The 14,457-nt window shown below is 39.3% G+C and overlaps 1 protein-coding gene across 5 annotated transcripts in view; it reads left to right on the forward strand.

Moving 5' to 3' along the window:
* The window catches only part of LOC136857483 (F-box only protein 25), a 653,389-nt gene that overhangs the window by 513,814 nt on the left and 125,118 nt on the right, over positions 1-14,457 (forward strand). For all 5 annotated transcript variants that reach the window (XM_067136159.2, XM_068225201.1, XM_068225203.1 and 2 more), the window contains one exon: positions 8,899-9,071. In XM_067136159.2, coding sequence (XP_066992260.1) covers positions 8,899-9,071 — 173 coding nt within the window. The remainder of the gene's footprint in view (positions 1-8,898; positions 9,072-14,457) is intronic.

A 14,457-nucleotide genomic window follows, 5' to 3' on the forward strand; every position in this document is an offset into this window, starting at 1 on the left:
CCTATAAGCTTGCTCTCTGTTTTGTACAAATTTTTTATGAAGATCTTGTTCACAGAATCAGCTCTACCCTTGACTCAGCCCAGCCAGTTGAACAAGCAGGATTCTGCAGCAGCTTAATACAATGGACCACATTCTGGCTCTGCATGAAGTGATTAGCAGAGCAAATGAATACCAGATGCCTCTGTGCATAGCCTTTGTTGATTTTGAAAAGGCAGTTGATACAATCAGCCATTCAGCTATCTTACAAGCCTTAGATGAGCACGGAATTGAAGTGGCTTATATCAGAGTTCTCAATAACATCTACAAGACCTCTTCAGCCTTTGTTAATGTCAGTGAAGCAACTTCAGAATTCCCTATCGGAACAGGTATTAAACAAGGTGATCCAATCTCTCCAAAGCTTTTCTCAGCTTTTTTTGGAGATGGCAATGTCGAAGTTAAATTGGAAAGGAAAGGGTATAAGGATCAATGGCAGAAGGTTTAACAACTTGAGATTTGCTAATGACATTTCATTACTGGCAAATGACAATGACAAACTCCAGACATTAGTTACTGATCTTGCCATGGAATGTGAGTCACTCGGCTTGAAGATGAACCTTTCCAAAACAAAAGCCATGTCCAACAAATGGGTCACAGCAGGAATTGTGAACATCAACAACGCCAGCTGATGAATATGAAAGGTGATATAAGACCAGAAATTTTTCGACGCATTAAGCTAGGATGGCAGGCGTATAGAAGAAACACAACTGTCTTCAGATCAAATATGCCAGTAAATCTGAAAAAAATAGTTTATGATCAGTGCATTCTACCCGTGCTGACTTATGGCTGTTAGACCTGGACACTGAACGAATGTACGAAAGGGAAACTTAGGACAGCACAGAGGGGCATGTAAACGTCAATGCTGGGTTTTACAAGGAAATATAAGAAGAGAGCAGATAACATCAGATCAGAGGAAGACCACCAGACAGATGGGACAAAGACATCAAGAGAATAGTTGGTGTTAGCTGGCAGAGAACTGCTCGAGACCATTCTACCTGGAGAGTTCTGCTAAAGACTTACCTCAGTTCACGACTTAAAGAGGCCACATCATGTAATGACAGAATTGGCTGATGATATCTTTAAAGTCCCACTAAATACATTTTGGTTTTCGGAGTCATTGAGGTGTCAGAATTTTGTCCCACAGGAGTTCTTTTACATGCCAGTGACACAAGGCTGACATATTTGAGCAGCTTCAAATACCACCAGACTGAGCAGGGATAGAACCTGCCAAGTTGGGCTCAGAAGGCCAGCGCCGGAGCCCAGCAGCGATATTATATTTTTTGATGATATAGATGTTGATTCTCATAGGGAATCTGAAATATTTGTCCTGAATGAGCAAATTTATAATACCAATATAAATGGTCCGTTATTGGACATTATAAATTTTCCAGCTAGCTCATTCTTGGTTGCCAGCGTTTCGCCCTCGTGTGCTAGGGTGGGCTCATCAGTTGGTACCTAGCACACCTACCAATACGCTGGCTAGTGCATACCGTGGAGGCCACTGCGTAGGCTAACTGGAGCCACTGGCAGTGCCAATGCACTAAGAGACTTTGTCTCATCACTAAAAATTGATGCCTGCTTGGCCATCAGATGATATAGATGTTGATTCCCATAGGGAATCTGAAATATTTGTCCTGAATGAGCAAATTTATAATACCAATATAAATGGTCCGTTATTGGACATTATAAATTTTCCAGCTACCTCATTCTTGGTTGCCAGCGTTTCGCCCTCGTGTGCTAGGGTGGGCTCGTCAGTTGGTACCTAGCACACCTACCAATACGCTGGCTAGTGCATACCGTGGAGGCCACTGCGTAGGCTAACTGGAGCCACCGGCAGTGCCAATGCACTAAGAGACTTTGTCTCATCACTAAAAATTGATGCCTGCTTGGCCATCAGATGATATAGATGTTGATTCCCATAGGGAATCTGAAATATTTGTCCTGAATGAGCAAATTTATAATACCAATATAAATGGTCCGTTATTGGACATTATAAATTTTCCAGCTAGCTCATTCTTGGTTGCCAGCGTTTCGCCCTCGTGTGCTAGGGTGGGCTCATCAGTTGGTACCTAGCACACCTACCAATACGCTGGCTAGTGCATACCGTGGAGGCCACTGCGTAGGCTAACTGGAGCCACCGGCAGTGCCAATGCTCTAAGAGACTTTGTCTCATCACTAAAAATTGATGCCTGCTTGGTCATCAGATGATATAGATGTTGATTCCCATAGGGAATCTGAAATATTTGTCCTGAATGAGCAAATTTATAATACCAATATAAATGGTCCGTTATTGGACTTTATAAATTTTTGGTTGCCAGCGTTTCGCCCTCTTGTGCTAGGGTGGGCTCATCAGTTGGTACCTAGCACACCTACCAATACGCTAGCTAGTGCATACCGTGGAGGCCACTGCGTAGGCTAACTGGAGCCACCGGCAGTGCCAATGCACTAAGAGACTTTGTCTCATCACTAAAAATTGATGCCTGCTTGGCCATCAGATGATTAGATGTTGATTCCCATAGGGAATCTGAAATATTTGTCCTGAATGAGCAAATTTATAATACCAATATAAATGGTCCGTTATTGGACATTATAAATTTTCCAGCTAGCTCATTCTTGGTTGCCAGCGTTTCGCCCTCGTGTGCTAGGGTGGGCTCATCAGTTGGTACCTAGCACACCTACCAATACGCTGGCTAGTGCATACCGTGGAGGCCACTGCGTAGGCTAACTGGAGCCACCACGCTGGCAACCAAGAATGAGCTAGCTGGAAAATTTATAATGTCCAATAACGGACCATTTATATTGGTATTACAAATTTGCTCATTCAGGAAAATATTTCAGATTCCCTATGGGAATCAACATCTATATCATCTGATGGCCAAGCAGGCATCAATTTTTAGTGATGAGACAAAGTCTCTTAGTGCATTGGCACTGCCGGTGGCTCCAGTTAGCCTACGCAGTGGCCTCCACGGTATGCACTAGCTAGCGTATTGGTAGGTGTGCTAGGTACCAACTGATGAGCCCACCCTAGCACATGAGGGCGAAACGCTGGCAACCAAAAATTTATAATGTCCAATAACGGACCATTTATATTGGTATTATAAATTTGCTCATTCAGGACAAATATTTCAGATTCCCTATGGGAATCAACATCTATATCATCTGATGGCCAAGCAGGCATCAATTTTTAGTGATGAGACAAAGTCTCTTAGTGCATTGGCACTGCCGGTGGCTCCAGTTAGCCTATGCAGTGGCCTCCACGGTATGCACTAGCCAGCGTATTGGTAGGTGTGCTAGGTACCAACTGATGAGCCCACCCTAGCACATGAGGGCGAAACGCTGGCAACCAAGAATGAGCTAGCTGGAAAATTTATAATGTCCAATAACGGACCATTTATATTGGTATTATTATATTTTTTCCCTACAGGTATATAAGTTATACAACAATTTCCCATTAAGTATTTGAAACCCATGATTCAATTTTCCTCTTGTGACACAATGGACCACTGGATGCTGAATTCAATGTTTGATGTTAATGCAAAGAACTGAGTGGATTTACTTCAGAGAAAAGTCTATTGCTGCCTCTCTAACAGTTCATTGGAATCAAAAATACATTCAGGAATGAGAAAGATAATCCAGTTAAAACAAAACATCCAGAGCAGTAACACAGATGTCTATAACCCACTAGTCATTCCAACATTTTTAGACAAGACTACATTAAATGCTCACACCCTTAATGAAATGTTGTCTCTTGAAGTTAATACAGGAAATTACAGTACAGATAACAATGAAATGACCATAGTTCCGGCTCCTTCTGATGTACATTGAAACTTACACTCAGTGGGAGATAGCTGGGAATCTTCTCCCTGTGTGAAACTGGTATTGAGGACAGCAAATCCAGTAAGATGTGAGGCAGATAGATGTCCTATGAAGATAACATCACATCAAATGAACTTCAGTACAAAAACAAAGAATCCAGATGTAATTACACTGCTGAATCATACATACCGTGCAGCCTTTTCTGCATGTCGGAGGGTCCTGGAGTCGATGAAACCACTTCATTGAATGATTTATCCCTACATTCGGAAGAAAGTTGAAGATGACAATGTTCTCTTCTGTTTTCCACAGAGATATCTCATGTCATAAAGCTTCTCCACAGGGAGCTGCAATAATTCCCTATTTCCACAATTTTGGACCCATGTGCGGCACCTAAGAAAAATAGACTTCAAGTTAGTAGCCTACATATTGTCTTCAGGTAATTTATCAGAATTATTTTCAATTCGATGTACGAAATAACTTGACCCCTGAATATTGTAATCGACTTTGAAATTCTTCCTAAATTGTATCTTAAATAAAACTCACCTATAATAGCAGAGTCCCTTGGAATCCTAAAAAGCGCTGTACTTTTTAACCAGTAAGTGTATTCCTGACATCCTGGCGCAACACACCATTTATGATGCGGCATACTGGATCAAAAATCTCATTCAGTGCAAAAGAACCTCAATAAATTTTCCTCTAACAAGCACTATCACTTGCCGTATGACCAAGTTTCCTTTGTGCGCAACGATAATGGTGTTGTGTTATGAATTTGCCATACCATGCGCAACTGCATGTGTAATGCCAACCACTGTCTGCTAAATTAACCGTGCAAAAAGGAATTTTAGTTTTCACTAGTTGGAGGAGATAGAGGGACCCATCTTGGAACTGCTTGTGATGCTCAGTATGAAGTGACACCCCCTCCTCCCTTCCCTGGTGTGCTCTTTAAGTGCTGTCTATGAAGTGTAAACTCATATAAGTGAATGAAAACTGCCATTAAATATTGCAATATCAACCAACGAATTTTATAACTCTGATGTATACAGTACCACATCCAAAGTGAACTTTAGAGGAAACATTTCAGACACATTTGAATTCAGGTCTGGACTTAGGCAGGGAGATGGACTCTGTGTACTTGAGAATATTATCAGCAGGGAATGTATATATCCATTTAGGAAACTAAAATTAGTTATATTTTGTATTAACTTTATGAATCATGATGTGTGGAGTTGAACAATGCCGTTTGTTTTGGTATTTCTCCATATTTTGGAGGTTAGCACATATTTTCCATATTCCTAGACATTGAAATCAATATAGTCCATATTTCAGCTAAAATATGTTAAATTAAGAGACTGTGTCTGTCCCATAATCCCATTCAACAACCGTGTCCCAATTATTTCATACCTCCATCGAGTTCATTTACCAGTCATTGACAATTTGAATTAGCAGCAAGATATCTACCAGTACAGTGATGTCCATTGAAGACTTTCAATATGCCTAAAGTAGCACAGTCAGTTTAAAATTAAAAAGTTACAAAACAGAATATAAAAATGGTGGTTTGTCAACTGACAGCAAGATATTATTTTGTAATTTGTGTCGGTGTACAGTGACATCTACATCAACCACAACATATTTCAACCAGTAAACATCAGGCTAACAAACAACAACATTTCAAGCAGAGACAATTGTTTCTGACACAACCAACAACTTTGAGTGTAACGTCCAACATCCCTGTCTTCAAAGTGAAGGGAAGTGCTTCAGGGAATTCTTCGAGAAATACTGAACGAACTAGCCAGATGAGTCAGCGTTCAGAAAAACCTATTGTTCAGCCGTATATGATGAAACTGCTTGGAAGTTAAGACAAGAAATTAAAGACTGTCTAATTTGAGTTTCCATTAATGAGATCACAGACAAAGAAGGCAATGTAATCATTGGTTTGTTGAGTGAAGATTACTGTAAGCATATTCTATTACACTGCAATGTTCTAGAAAAGTGCCATAACAAAACTCTTCAGTGAAGCTATGGCACCTTATATAAGAGCTTGATAAGCATATTTGTTGTATATCTTAAGATTTAACTCATGTAGCATATGCCTTTCATTGTGTGGCAGAAGTGCTAAAAGGCAATTACCCGAAAGTAGATTTTAGATTTGTTAGTTTCCTCAGTGAAAAACGTTTTTCTCAATGCCCACAGAAGAGTTCATCTTTTGAACGAAATGTACCCAGTAATTGCATTGCCAGCTAAGTCAGTTGTTACTGGGTAGCGTGCCATGCTGTGAATTCAAATGTTGAAGGTGCAACACATTGGGCATCACTAAAGCACTCAAAAGTCTCTCACTTCATGAAAGTTTAAAAATTGTGAATAATACCGTGGAACTACTGGATCTTGGTAGAGGTAAATTTGCAAATATATCAAAAAATGAAGATAGACCCTGTACTTTCAAAGATATGAAGAAAAAGGAAAGGTACCGGTAGCTGCAATGCTGTGTGAAGTTCAAACATGTCCTCATTACCTCTTCTGATGTCTGTCCTCAAGCAGTTGATGATGCTTCACTTCACAACACTTAAAAGAACATTTTTTTAATGTCTTTCTTTCTTTCTTTCTTTCTTTCTTTCTTTCTTTCTTTCTTTCTTTCTTTCTTTCTTTCAAAAGAGGCACCTGAGCCAAGGCTCATAATGGTGCAGTACAATTACATTTGGCAACAGAGATGAGATTTGAGAACATCAGCTTCTAGGACAAAGTAACAGGCCTACACTGTACATGGGTATCATAGTGATAGAAACCAAATATGAACAGCAGTGATATAGTATACTAAATCAGTACTCTATAAGCTTGACATTTTTACTTTTAGAAAATTAACATGCTTGGTTTTAAGGATTGATAATTTAGTGGTTTCTAATGTGCTCAGGAAAACTATTGAGAAACTTTACAGAGTAATACCATAAAGAATTAGTGCCATACTTAGTAGACTTTGATGATTTACAGCGAAGTTTAGTAGATCCTCTTGTACTATATGAATGTAGGCCTATATCAGAATTCAAGTTGCAAAGTGTGTTGGAATGAGCTTTTCCACTTTTCAATTTATACAACATATTAGCTGAAGCTTTCTTTACGAAGGCCATCTAGTGACAGCACATTACAATATTGATAGACCCATATGGTTGGTGTTAAGGTGGGTAAGTTGAAGAGTATTTTCAGTGTTTTCTGTAAGAGACTGATCTTTCTTTATTCTTTACTGCAGCATGCCCAGATATAAATAATGTAATTCAGGTGGCTTTCAATTAGTGCATGATAAATACTCTTCAACAGTCCATGAGAAACTTTGTATTTTAATCGGCTGAGAACACCAGTAGCAGGAGTTATTCTATCATACAGCATTGTGATGTGATTCTCCCACGTTAGCGACTCATTTTGTAATCAATTCTTTTGATAACAGAGAATGTGTTCTTCGAACTTCATATTAAAATGAGAAATGCAACATTAGGAGTACTTATTGAACTTTAATATTACATAGAAACAATTGTTTTTTGTAATGTTGAGTCCATAATTAAATATATCTGTACATATATGTATTTCATAGTACATATAGGCCTACATCCATTTCCTGGTTATCAGTGAGGGGCATAAAGAATGTACTGAGACCAGGCTGTAAGATAGTCGACTGCCCAGCATTGGCACAGCTGCAAAACAAATGAATCAACTCAAAACATCAAGCGAGCTAGTGGTGTAGTTCGAAGGGATCAACAAACTTCCGTAGAGGCAGTCTCCTTTTTTGGTAGAAGCCAAAGAAAGTAAGATTGTGCGGAAAGTCTTGTGCCCCATCAAAGAAAATGGTGAGTAGAGAAAACAGGCACAATCATGAGAAGTATTATTCATTTGTGGAAAAGAGAACAGACACCCGATACAGGCTGTCCAGTCAGATCTTTGCCTACTCTGGACAAGAAGATTGAAGTAGCCTGGTTCACTGAGGTGGAAAAGTGAGGATCACTACAGTCGTTGTGGTCTCACAAACTGCGCAGTTGAAACAACATGATCCATAGCTGCCATCATTCATACAAATACATCTCCTGAGACACTGCCTACCTCTACGTTGTGGACTCTGGCCAAAATTTAAAGACCTTTCCAATGAGAAAAAGGAGGATTGATCACTGCTATAATAAGGAAGAACCTAGAGAGATTGGCTCAGTCTTCATGAGAAAAGCAGCTCGATTTGTTCTGGGTGATTTCCGACAAAAGAGTAGCGTTACAAATGTTGCTAAGTTTGGGCTGGGAAGACTTGGGAGAAAGGAGACGAGCTGCTCAACTAAGTGGTATGTTCCAAGCTGTCAGTGGAGAGATGGTGTGGAATGACATCTGTAGATGAATAAGTTTCAGTGGTGTCTTTAAAGGTAGGAAAGATCACAATATGAAGATAAAATTGGAATTCAAGAGGACATATTGGGGCAAATATTCGTTTATAGGAAGGGGAGTTAGGGATTGGAATAACTTACCAAGGGAGATGTTCAATAAATTTCCAATTTCTTTGCAGTCATTTAAGAAAAGGCTAGGAAAACAACAGATAGGGAATCTGCCATATGGGCGACTGCCCTAAATGCAGATCAGTATGATTGATTGATTGATTGATTGATTGATTGATTGATTGATTGATTGATTGATTGATTGAATGATTGATTGATTGATTGATTGAAAACCCTTCCCAGAGATGCACAATTGTGGTATAAAATGAGCCAAAATTAAGGAGATACTTGTTTCTTGAAAAGAAAGTTGTGGAATTGGGGGATAATCCTAAGAAACAACTTATTTAAGATGTCGGCGGAAGGCAGAGTAGAAGCGTGAGGTTGAAAAACGTTCAACGAGCTTGTAAGGAAAATAATGTTGGCCCGAGAACAAAAACAATAGAATGTAGGTTGTGTATTCATAGCCCACAGTTGATTCTGTTAGGTCATCAACACAACATTAGTATTGTTTTAATAGGAAGTCTGACAAGAGAGCCCATCTAAGTGAAAACTGTGAATATCTAAACAGTTTTTGATGTTCTGACTGTGGCAGTGTCGGCCAGCCAGCAGAACATCCACATGCTCAACAAGCTGCTCCATCAGCTCCAGGTGATGGTAGACTGCGCATGCTGGGGTCGTCCTCTGGGGAGCACGGTGCTCTGGGAACAGCATCTCAGGACCATCAAGAGGATCCTGTCCATCGCCAATCGGATACAGATACGAGAAGTAAGTGGCAAGCAAGTTGAAACTGGTTTACATGTAATGAGTTGTGAGGAGGTGACTTTCCTTGGCTACTCAGGGAGTGCGTGTTTGTACTGCTCCCAACATCCCTGTACTGCACTGTATACAGCAGCAATGTGCTATTTAAAAGCATTATTTGCATACAGTTTTCTGAATTAAGTATTGTTTAAAGAAATGTTCCAGTCAAAAAGTATCAAGGTCCATTCTAGTGTGAGAGGTATGAAAATCATACAAGTAAAATTTTTGTAATTTTTCGTTTTAACTCTAGATAATTGAAAACCCCAATCTTAATTACAAGGAGTTCAAATTGTTCTACTCGAACTACTTGTAAACCAGTTTCTACTGTTGGATACTGATGACAGAAAGTAAGTTCTGAATGTGACCAGAATATGGCGTGATGATGTTTCCAGTGGTAAATAAACATGGCTGGATTGTTTTAACTCGTTTCAGAGAATACACATTATTACGGTATGAACTTACTTCCTGGATATCTCCAAAAATCTGGCATGAGGTCCATGTTTCAAAGCCAAACCTGTTGGAAATACCTACCTTTTTCCTTTCTCCCTGCAGGTATCTGCCGTGCAAAGTCCCGAGGCTTCCTCTCCTTCTCCCACACAGGTAATTATTTACTGCTGTTCTTGTTCTTCCTCATTATTGTACCCTCTCCTATCAACTGTTCTCTCGTCTAACGCTACCACAGGCACTAGCAAATTAAACATTCAAGAAATATTTCTTGAGATGATGCAGCTACCTACACCGCTCTGCAAGGGCACAGGGTCACGTGCCCCCACCCCTCCTTCCCCCTCTCCTCTCTTATAAGATATGAGCCTCCTTGCTTTTTAGGTAGAAATTAAAATTAGAAAACAATCAAAATTAAGGTATTTACATTGTCGCGGCATAAAAACAGCTGTGAGTCCCAGTGCAGGTGCACTACTTTGCCGCTGGGCACTTGGACCGCAGACATTGCAGGAGCCTCGATCGCAAGCCCGCTGGTGGCACTGTAGGGGATTCTTAATGGTGATGTCTTTTCACTCTGGAGTGTTCGAAGGCTGCAAACTTCCTGTTGTAGTGGCAAGTGCGAGTGTGATGTGTAATATTTATAAATCCAACAATTTAATCATTGTATTTAGTAGTTATTCCTCACAAAGTGGTATTCACATTGAATAAGTACTTACACAGTATTATGTAAATGTTTAAGTTTAAAAGACAGGGTCGTGGCGAAACAATAAGGTCCCAAAAACCACAGCTGTGCATTAAGCAGGTATTTATCGATAAAAGATCTTATGCCAAAATATTCAACAAATCTTTGTACAAAAAATGTGAATGGATCTGTGTTTGGGGGAGAAGGTATGTGGCAGATAAGGCCCAGTGTTAAGGATTTAAAACACTTACATGAGGAAATTAAGAAACATGGGCAGTCATATGACAGGCAACAGCTCTAATTCTGTTTGTAGACACAGCGAACAAGTGGACACGAATTGCTGTAAGGGATCATGATAAATCAGAATACTCAAATAATCCAGGCATTTTTATGGAGCCTATTGGTTGTACTGCCAGAATTGATTTAGAAAATGTGACTGTGTTTAAGGGCATATCAACTCAATTCAGAATGACTCGTCAGATGCTATGTTGCTTGTATGTCAAACACACACACAAAAGATGAGATCGGTAAAGTAAATTACTTATCTTTGCAAGCCTATGAGGTCAGGAAAGATTTTGGAGGTACACAATAGAAGTGCATAAGAGGACCCATGAAGATATGTATTAGTGTGGGTGGGTTTGTCCGGCCCCACGGTGTGGGGGGCAATGCGTCCGCCTGCCACCCAGCAGCCCAGGGTTTGATTCCCGGCCGGGTCAGGGTTTTTTAATTGTAAATGATTAATATCCCTGGCTTGTGGACTGGGTGTTTGTGTTGTCCTTAACATTCCTTTCCTCACATTCAACACTCTACACTTCTGCAATTCCAATTACACACAGGTTCATATCATATGGTGCAAGTAGTGGCTAAAGATCTCTAGAGGTAGATGTAATGAACAAATATATATATATATATTTTTTTTAATGGGTGGGTTTACGGGAAATCTAATGACCTAAAGTTCCATCTGATTCCTAGAAACCAAAACATCCAAGAACGGCAAACATCCTCCATGTTCAGGCTTCATGGTAAGTGGGTCCTCTCATCACCATCCTTGCCAAAATCATGCTATGCTTAACACTCTTATCACCCGAGCAAGGGTTAAACAATCAACTTGAGTTCATAATTAGAACATTCCTGAGTAATGGATAGATACTCAAAGAAACAGGTTGACGAAGTGCTGCACCCTAAGCCAAAAGACATTGTCATATAATTATCATCCTTTGAGTCTGGCCTTCTTGCATATGTAGATTCTGTCACAGATAAGATTGGCGATATTCTCAGAAGCCACAATGTCAAGACCATCTTTAAGCACTTCATAGGAACTTTAATATCAGAACATTACTCAAAATTGGAAAACTGAAGCAATTAACAGATGTAACGGACAAACTTGACACTCAAATTCTAGCATTAAAAGAAACTCGATTTAGAGATCAAGATGACTTTGAATCAGGAAATTGTAGATTCTACAAATCACTGCCAGCAATATCCACATCCAATAAACCTCCACAATTTTGCACAGCATTCGTATTCAGAAAAAATATTGCTTATCCCGTACTAAATTTCACGTCTCCTTATGAATGAATTTCACTTTTCTCGATTTAATGGGAAATGAGGCATATACATTAATCAATGCACATGCACCCACGAAGAACTATAACTGAAAAGACCCACAAAAAGTAAATGAATTCTGGGAACTACTAGAGGAAGTAACAAAAAAAATTCTGGGACACCGCGTCAAAGTGCTGATCGGAGACTTTAATGCACAAGTTGGTAGAGAAAAGAAATTTAGGAGGAACAGTGGGAATGTATCCAGCACATAATAGGACAAACCAAAATGGTGAAAGATTAACCGATTTTTACCAAACATTTGATTTAAAAACAATGTCAACACACTTTCTGGCACTACCCAGCAAGAAGAAAATGTGGACATCCCCCAATCATCAGTAAGGTCAATTTCAAATTGATCATGTAGCAGTCACCAGGCAGAATCAGAAAGAAATAATGAATGTTAAAATCAAGAAAGAAATTATAGATTCAGACCATCACTTATCACTAGTAAAAATAGGTTTCAACCAAACAATGAGAAAATATAAACTGTCAGAACAGCAAGGATCGATCCTGAAATCCCTAAACTAAATTCAGATATCTTTCTTGGAAATTTACCGTCACATATACCAGCAAATTGGAATGACTTCAAACATTCAAACTTCAAACCAGGCATCGCAAAAGGAGAAGAAAACATAGATGGTGAAAAGACACCTGTGACAAAGAAGTTGATCGAAGACTCAAGACATGGCAACAATCAAACTCTCACAAATCAGAAATTAGTTGGTAAGAATTCCTTAAAATTGAAAAAAAGATCATTCCAGAAGTTGCGGGGTTTGAAAGTTCCAATGACCAACTTCCTTTTACGATACTCGCACCAAATCCTGACTCAGCACCATCCCCCACCCCGCATTGGAAGAGGTTAAATTAATAATTCGGAACTAAAAAGACAACAAAGCACAAGGCGAAGATGGAATAAATGCAGAAATATTGAAATTAGGTGGCAACAAATTGGCCCTGATCCTCCACGAAATATTACAGGACATCTGCCATACTGAGAAAATCCCCAAAGAATGGAAGTGTGCATAATATTCACCTACTTCATTAAAAAATGGGACAAATCAGTTATGGACAACTACACAGGAATTTCTCTACTGTCGATCCTCTATAAAATCCTCCCTAAAGTTCTGCTTAATTGGTGAATATTAAAAAGAGAGATCGTATGTAGTGCAAATAATCAACCTTAAAACCATTCTTCAAATTCAAAAAATGAGACAAACAATTGTCACATTTATTGATTTCAGAAAGGCTCCATAGACTGACAGACAGTGTTTAACGTGCTAAAGGAATTGCAAGCTGACAAGAAAACAAGGAAACTGATCAAGCAAACATTGACTGACACAACGTTGAAAGTAGAAGTTTTAGGAGAAATTTCTGAACAATTTGAAAGCAAAACAGGGGTCAGACAAGGAGATGGATTACCTCTCTTACTGTTTTAATTCTGGAAAAAGTGATTAGAATATGGCAAAATTAAAGTAAAGTTATAAATATTGGCAGATGTCTCCAAAACAAAATTTACCGTAATTGCCTAGCATTTGCTGATGACATTGATATCCTATCCAACAACAGACATGAAGCAACTCAGTCTGTAAAAAAACTTCGTGAAATTGTAGCAAAAACAGTACTCCAAATTTCTTATGAAAAGACTAAGTATATGGAAGGGGCTAGATTAGGCTTCAACAGTGAACCGTTAATCACCAAACATGGAAATATCGCTGATGTAGACAAATTTAAGTATCTATGTGAAATAATTCAACCAGCAGGGTTAACAGCGACAGAATTGCAAAACTTCAAAGAGTGTAACCGGTTTCCAGTGGTAACACGATACACGGTTAAGAAAAGGGAAAATAAATAAATTACACAGCACTTTAAAACCTTAACACACAATAAAACATCAGGTGAACTGTGCCAATACAAACAAATAAACATCAGGTTGGGCAGCGTGAGGACTATAATAAGGGAATGTGGAGCGGGCCTGGGAAACCTACCAGCACCATTGGGATACAGTGATCCCTTGAGTCAAGATATTATTTCCAAAATAAACATTACAAAGAAATTCAAACAAAATCCATCTATCCTAACAATCCACTTACACTATTTTCAAAATACAAATTAGATGTAGTTTGCCAAGAGGTTAACTAAATATATCTTAACATAATGCAACTTGTACAATACAATTTTGAGGCTAAGAGGAACCACAGGCTTAACCACAATATTAAAAGAAAGTTATTGCACTTTCTGACAATCATGCCACATAATGGAAATAGGGGGAAAACTTGGTGCAGGGGCCAGTTCAACTTGTTCCCACAACAAAAATTCTTCTGATGCGGAGCAGAGGAAAAACTAGCGTGCATCAAGTGAGACGGACTCACTAGAGGTAAACCCCAAGGGAAATAATCTACAAATTACATGTTCTGCAAAACAGAGGAAAGGGGAATGCCTCAAAAGCAAACAGGCAGGTCCAGGTGAAAAACTAAGGCATCTGAGTAATTGAGTGGTGAGTCTGGAAGAGTAGGGTAAACTTCTATGTGAAAATACAGGCAACACTAAATATAAATTAAGGTGGAACTGAGACCAACAGTGCTTACCCCAAGGTAGCCCATCCCGGGAGGGAGGATTCGCCGCCGT

This window comes from Anabrus simplex, chromosome 1 (assembly GCF_040414725.1).
Source record: "Anabrus simplex isolate iqAnaSimp1 chromosome 1, ASM4041472v1, whole genome shotgun sequence".
Lineage (NCBI taxonomy): Eukaryota > Metazoa > Arthropoda > Insecta > Orthoptera > Tettigoniidae > Anabrus > Anabrus simplex.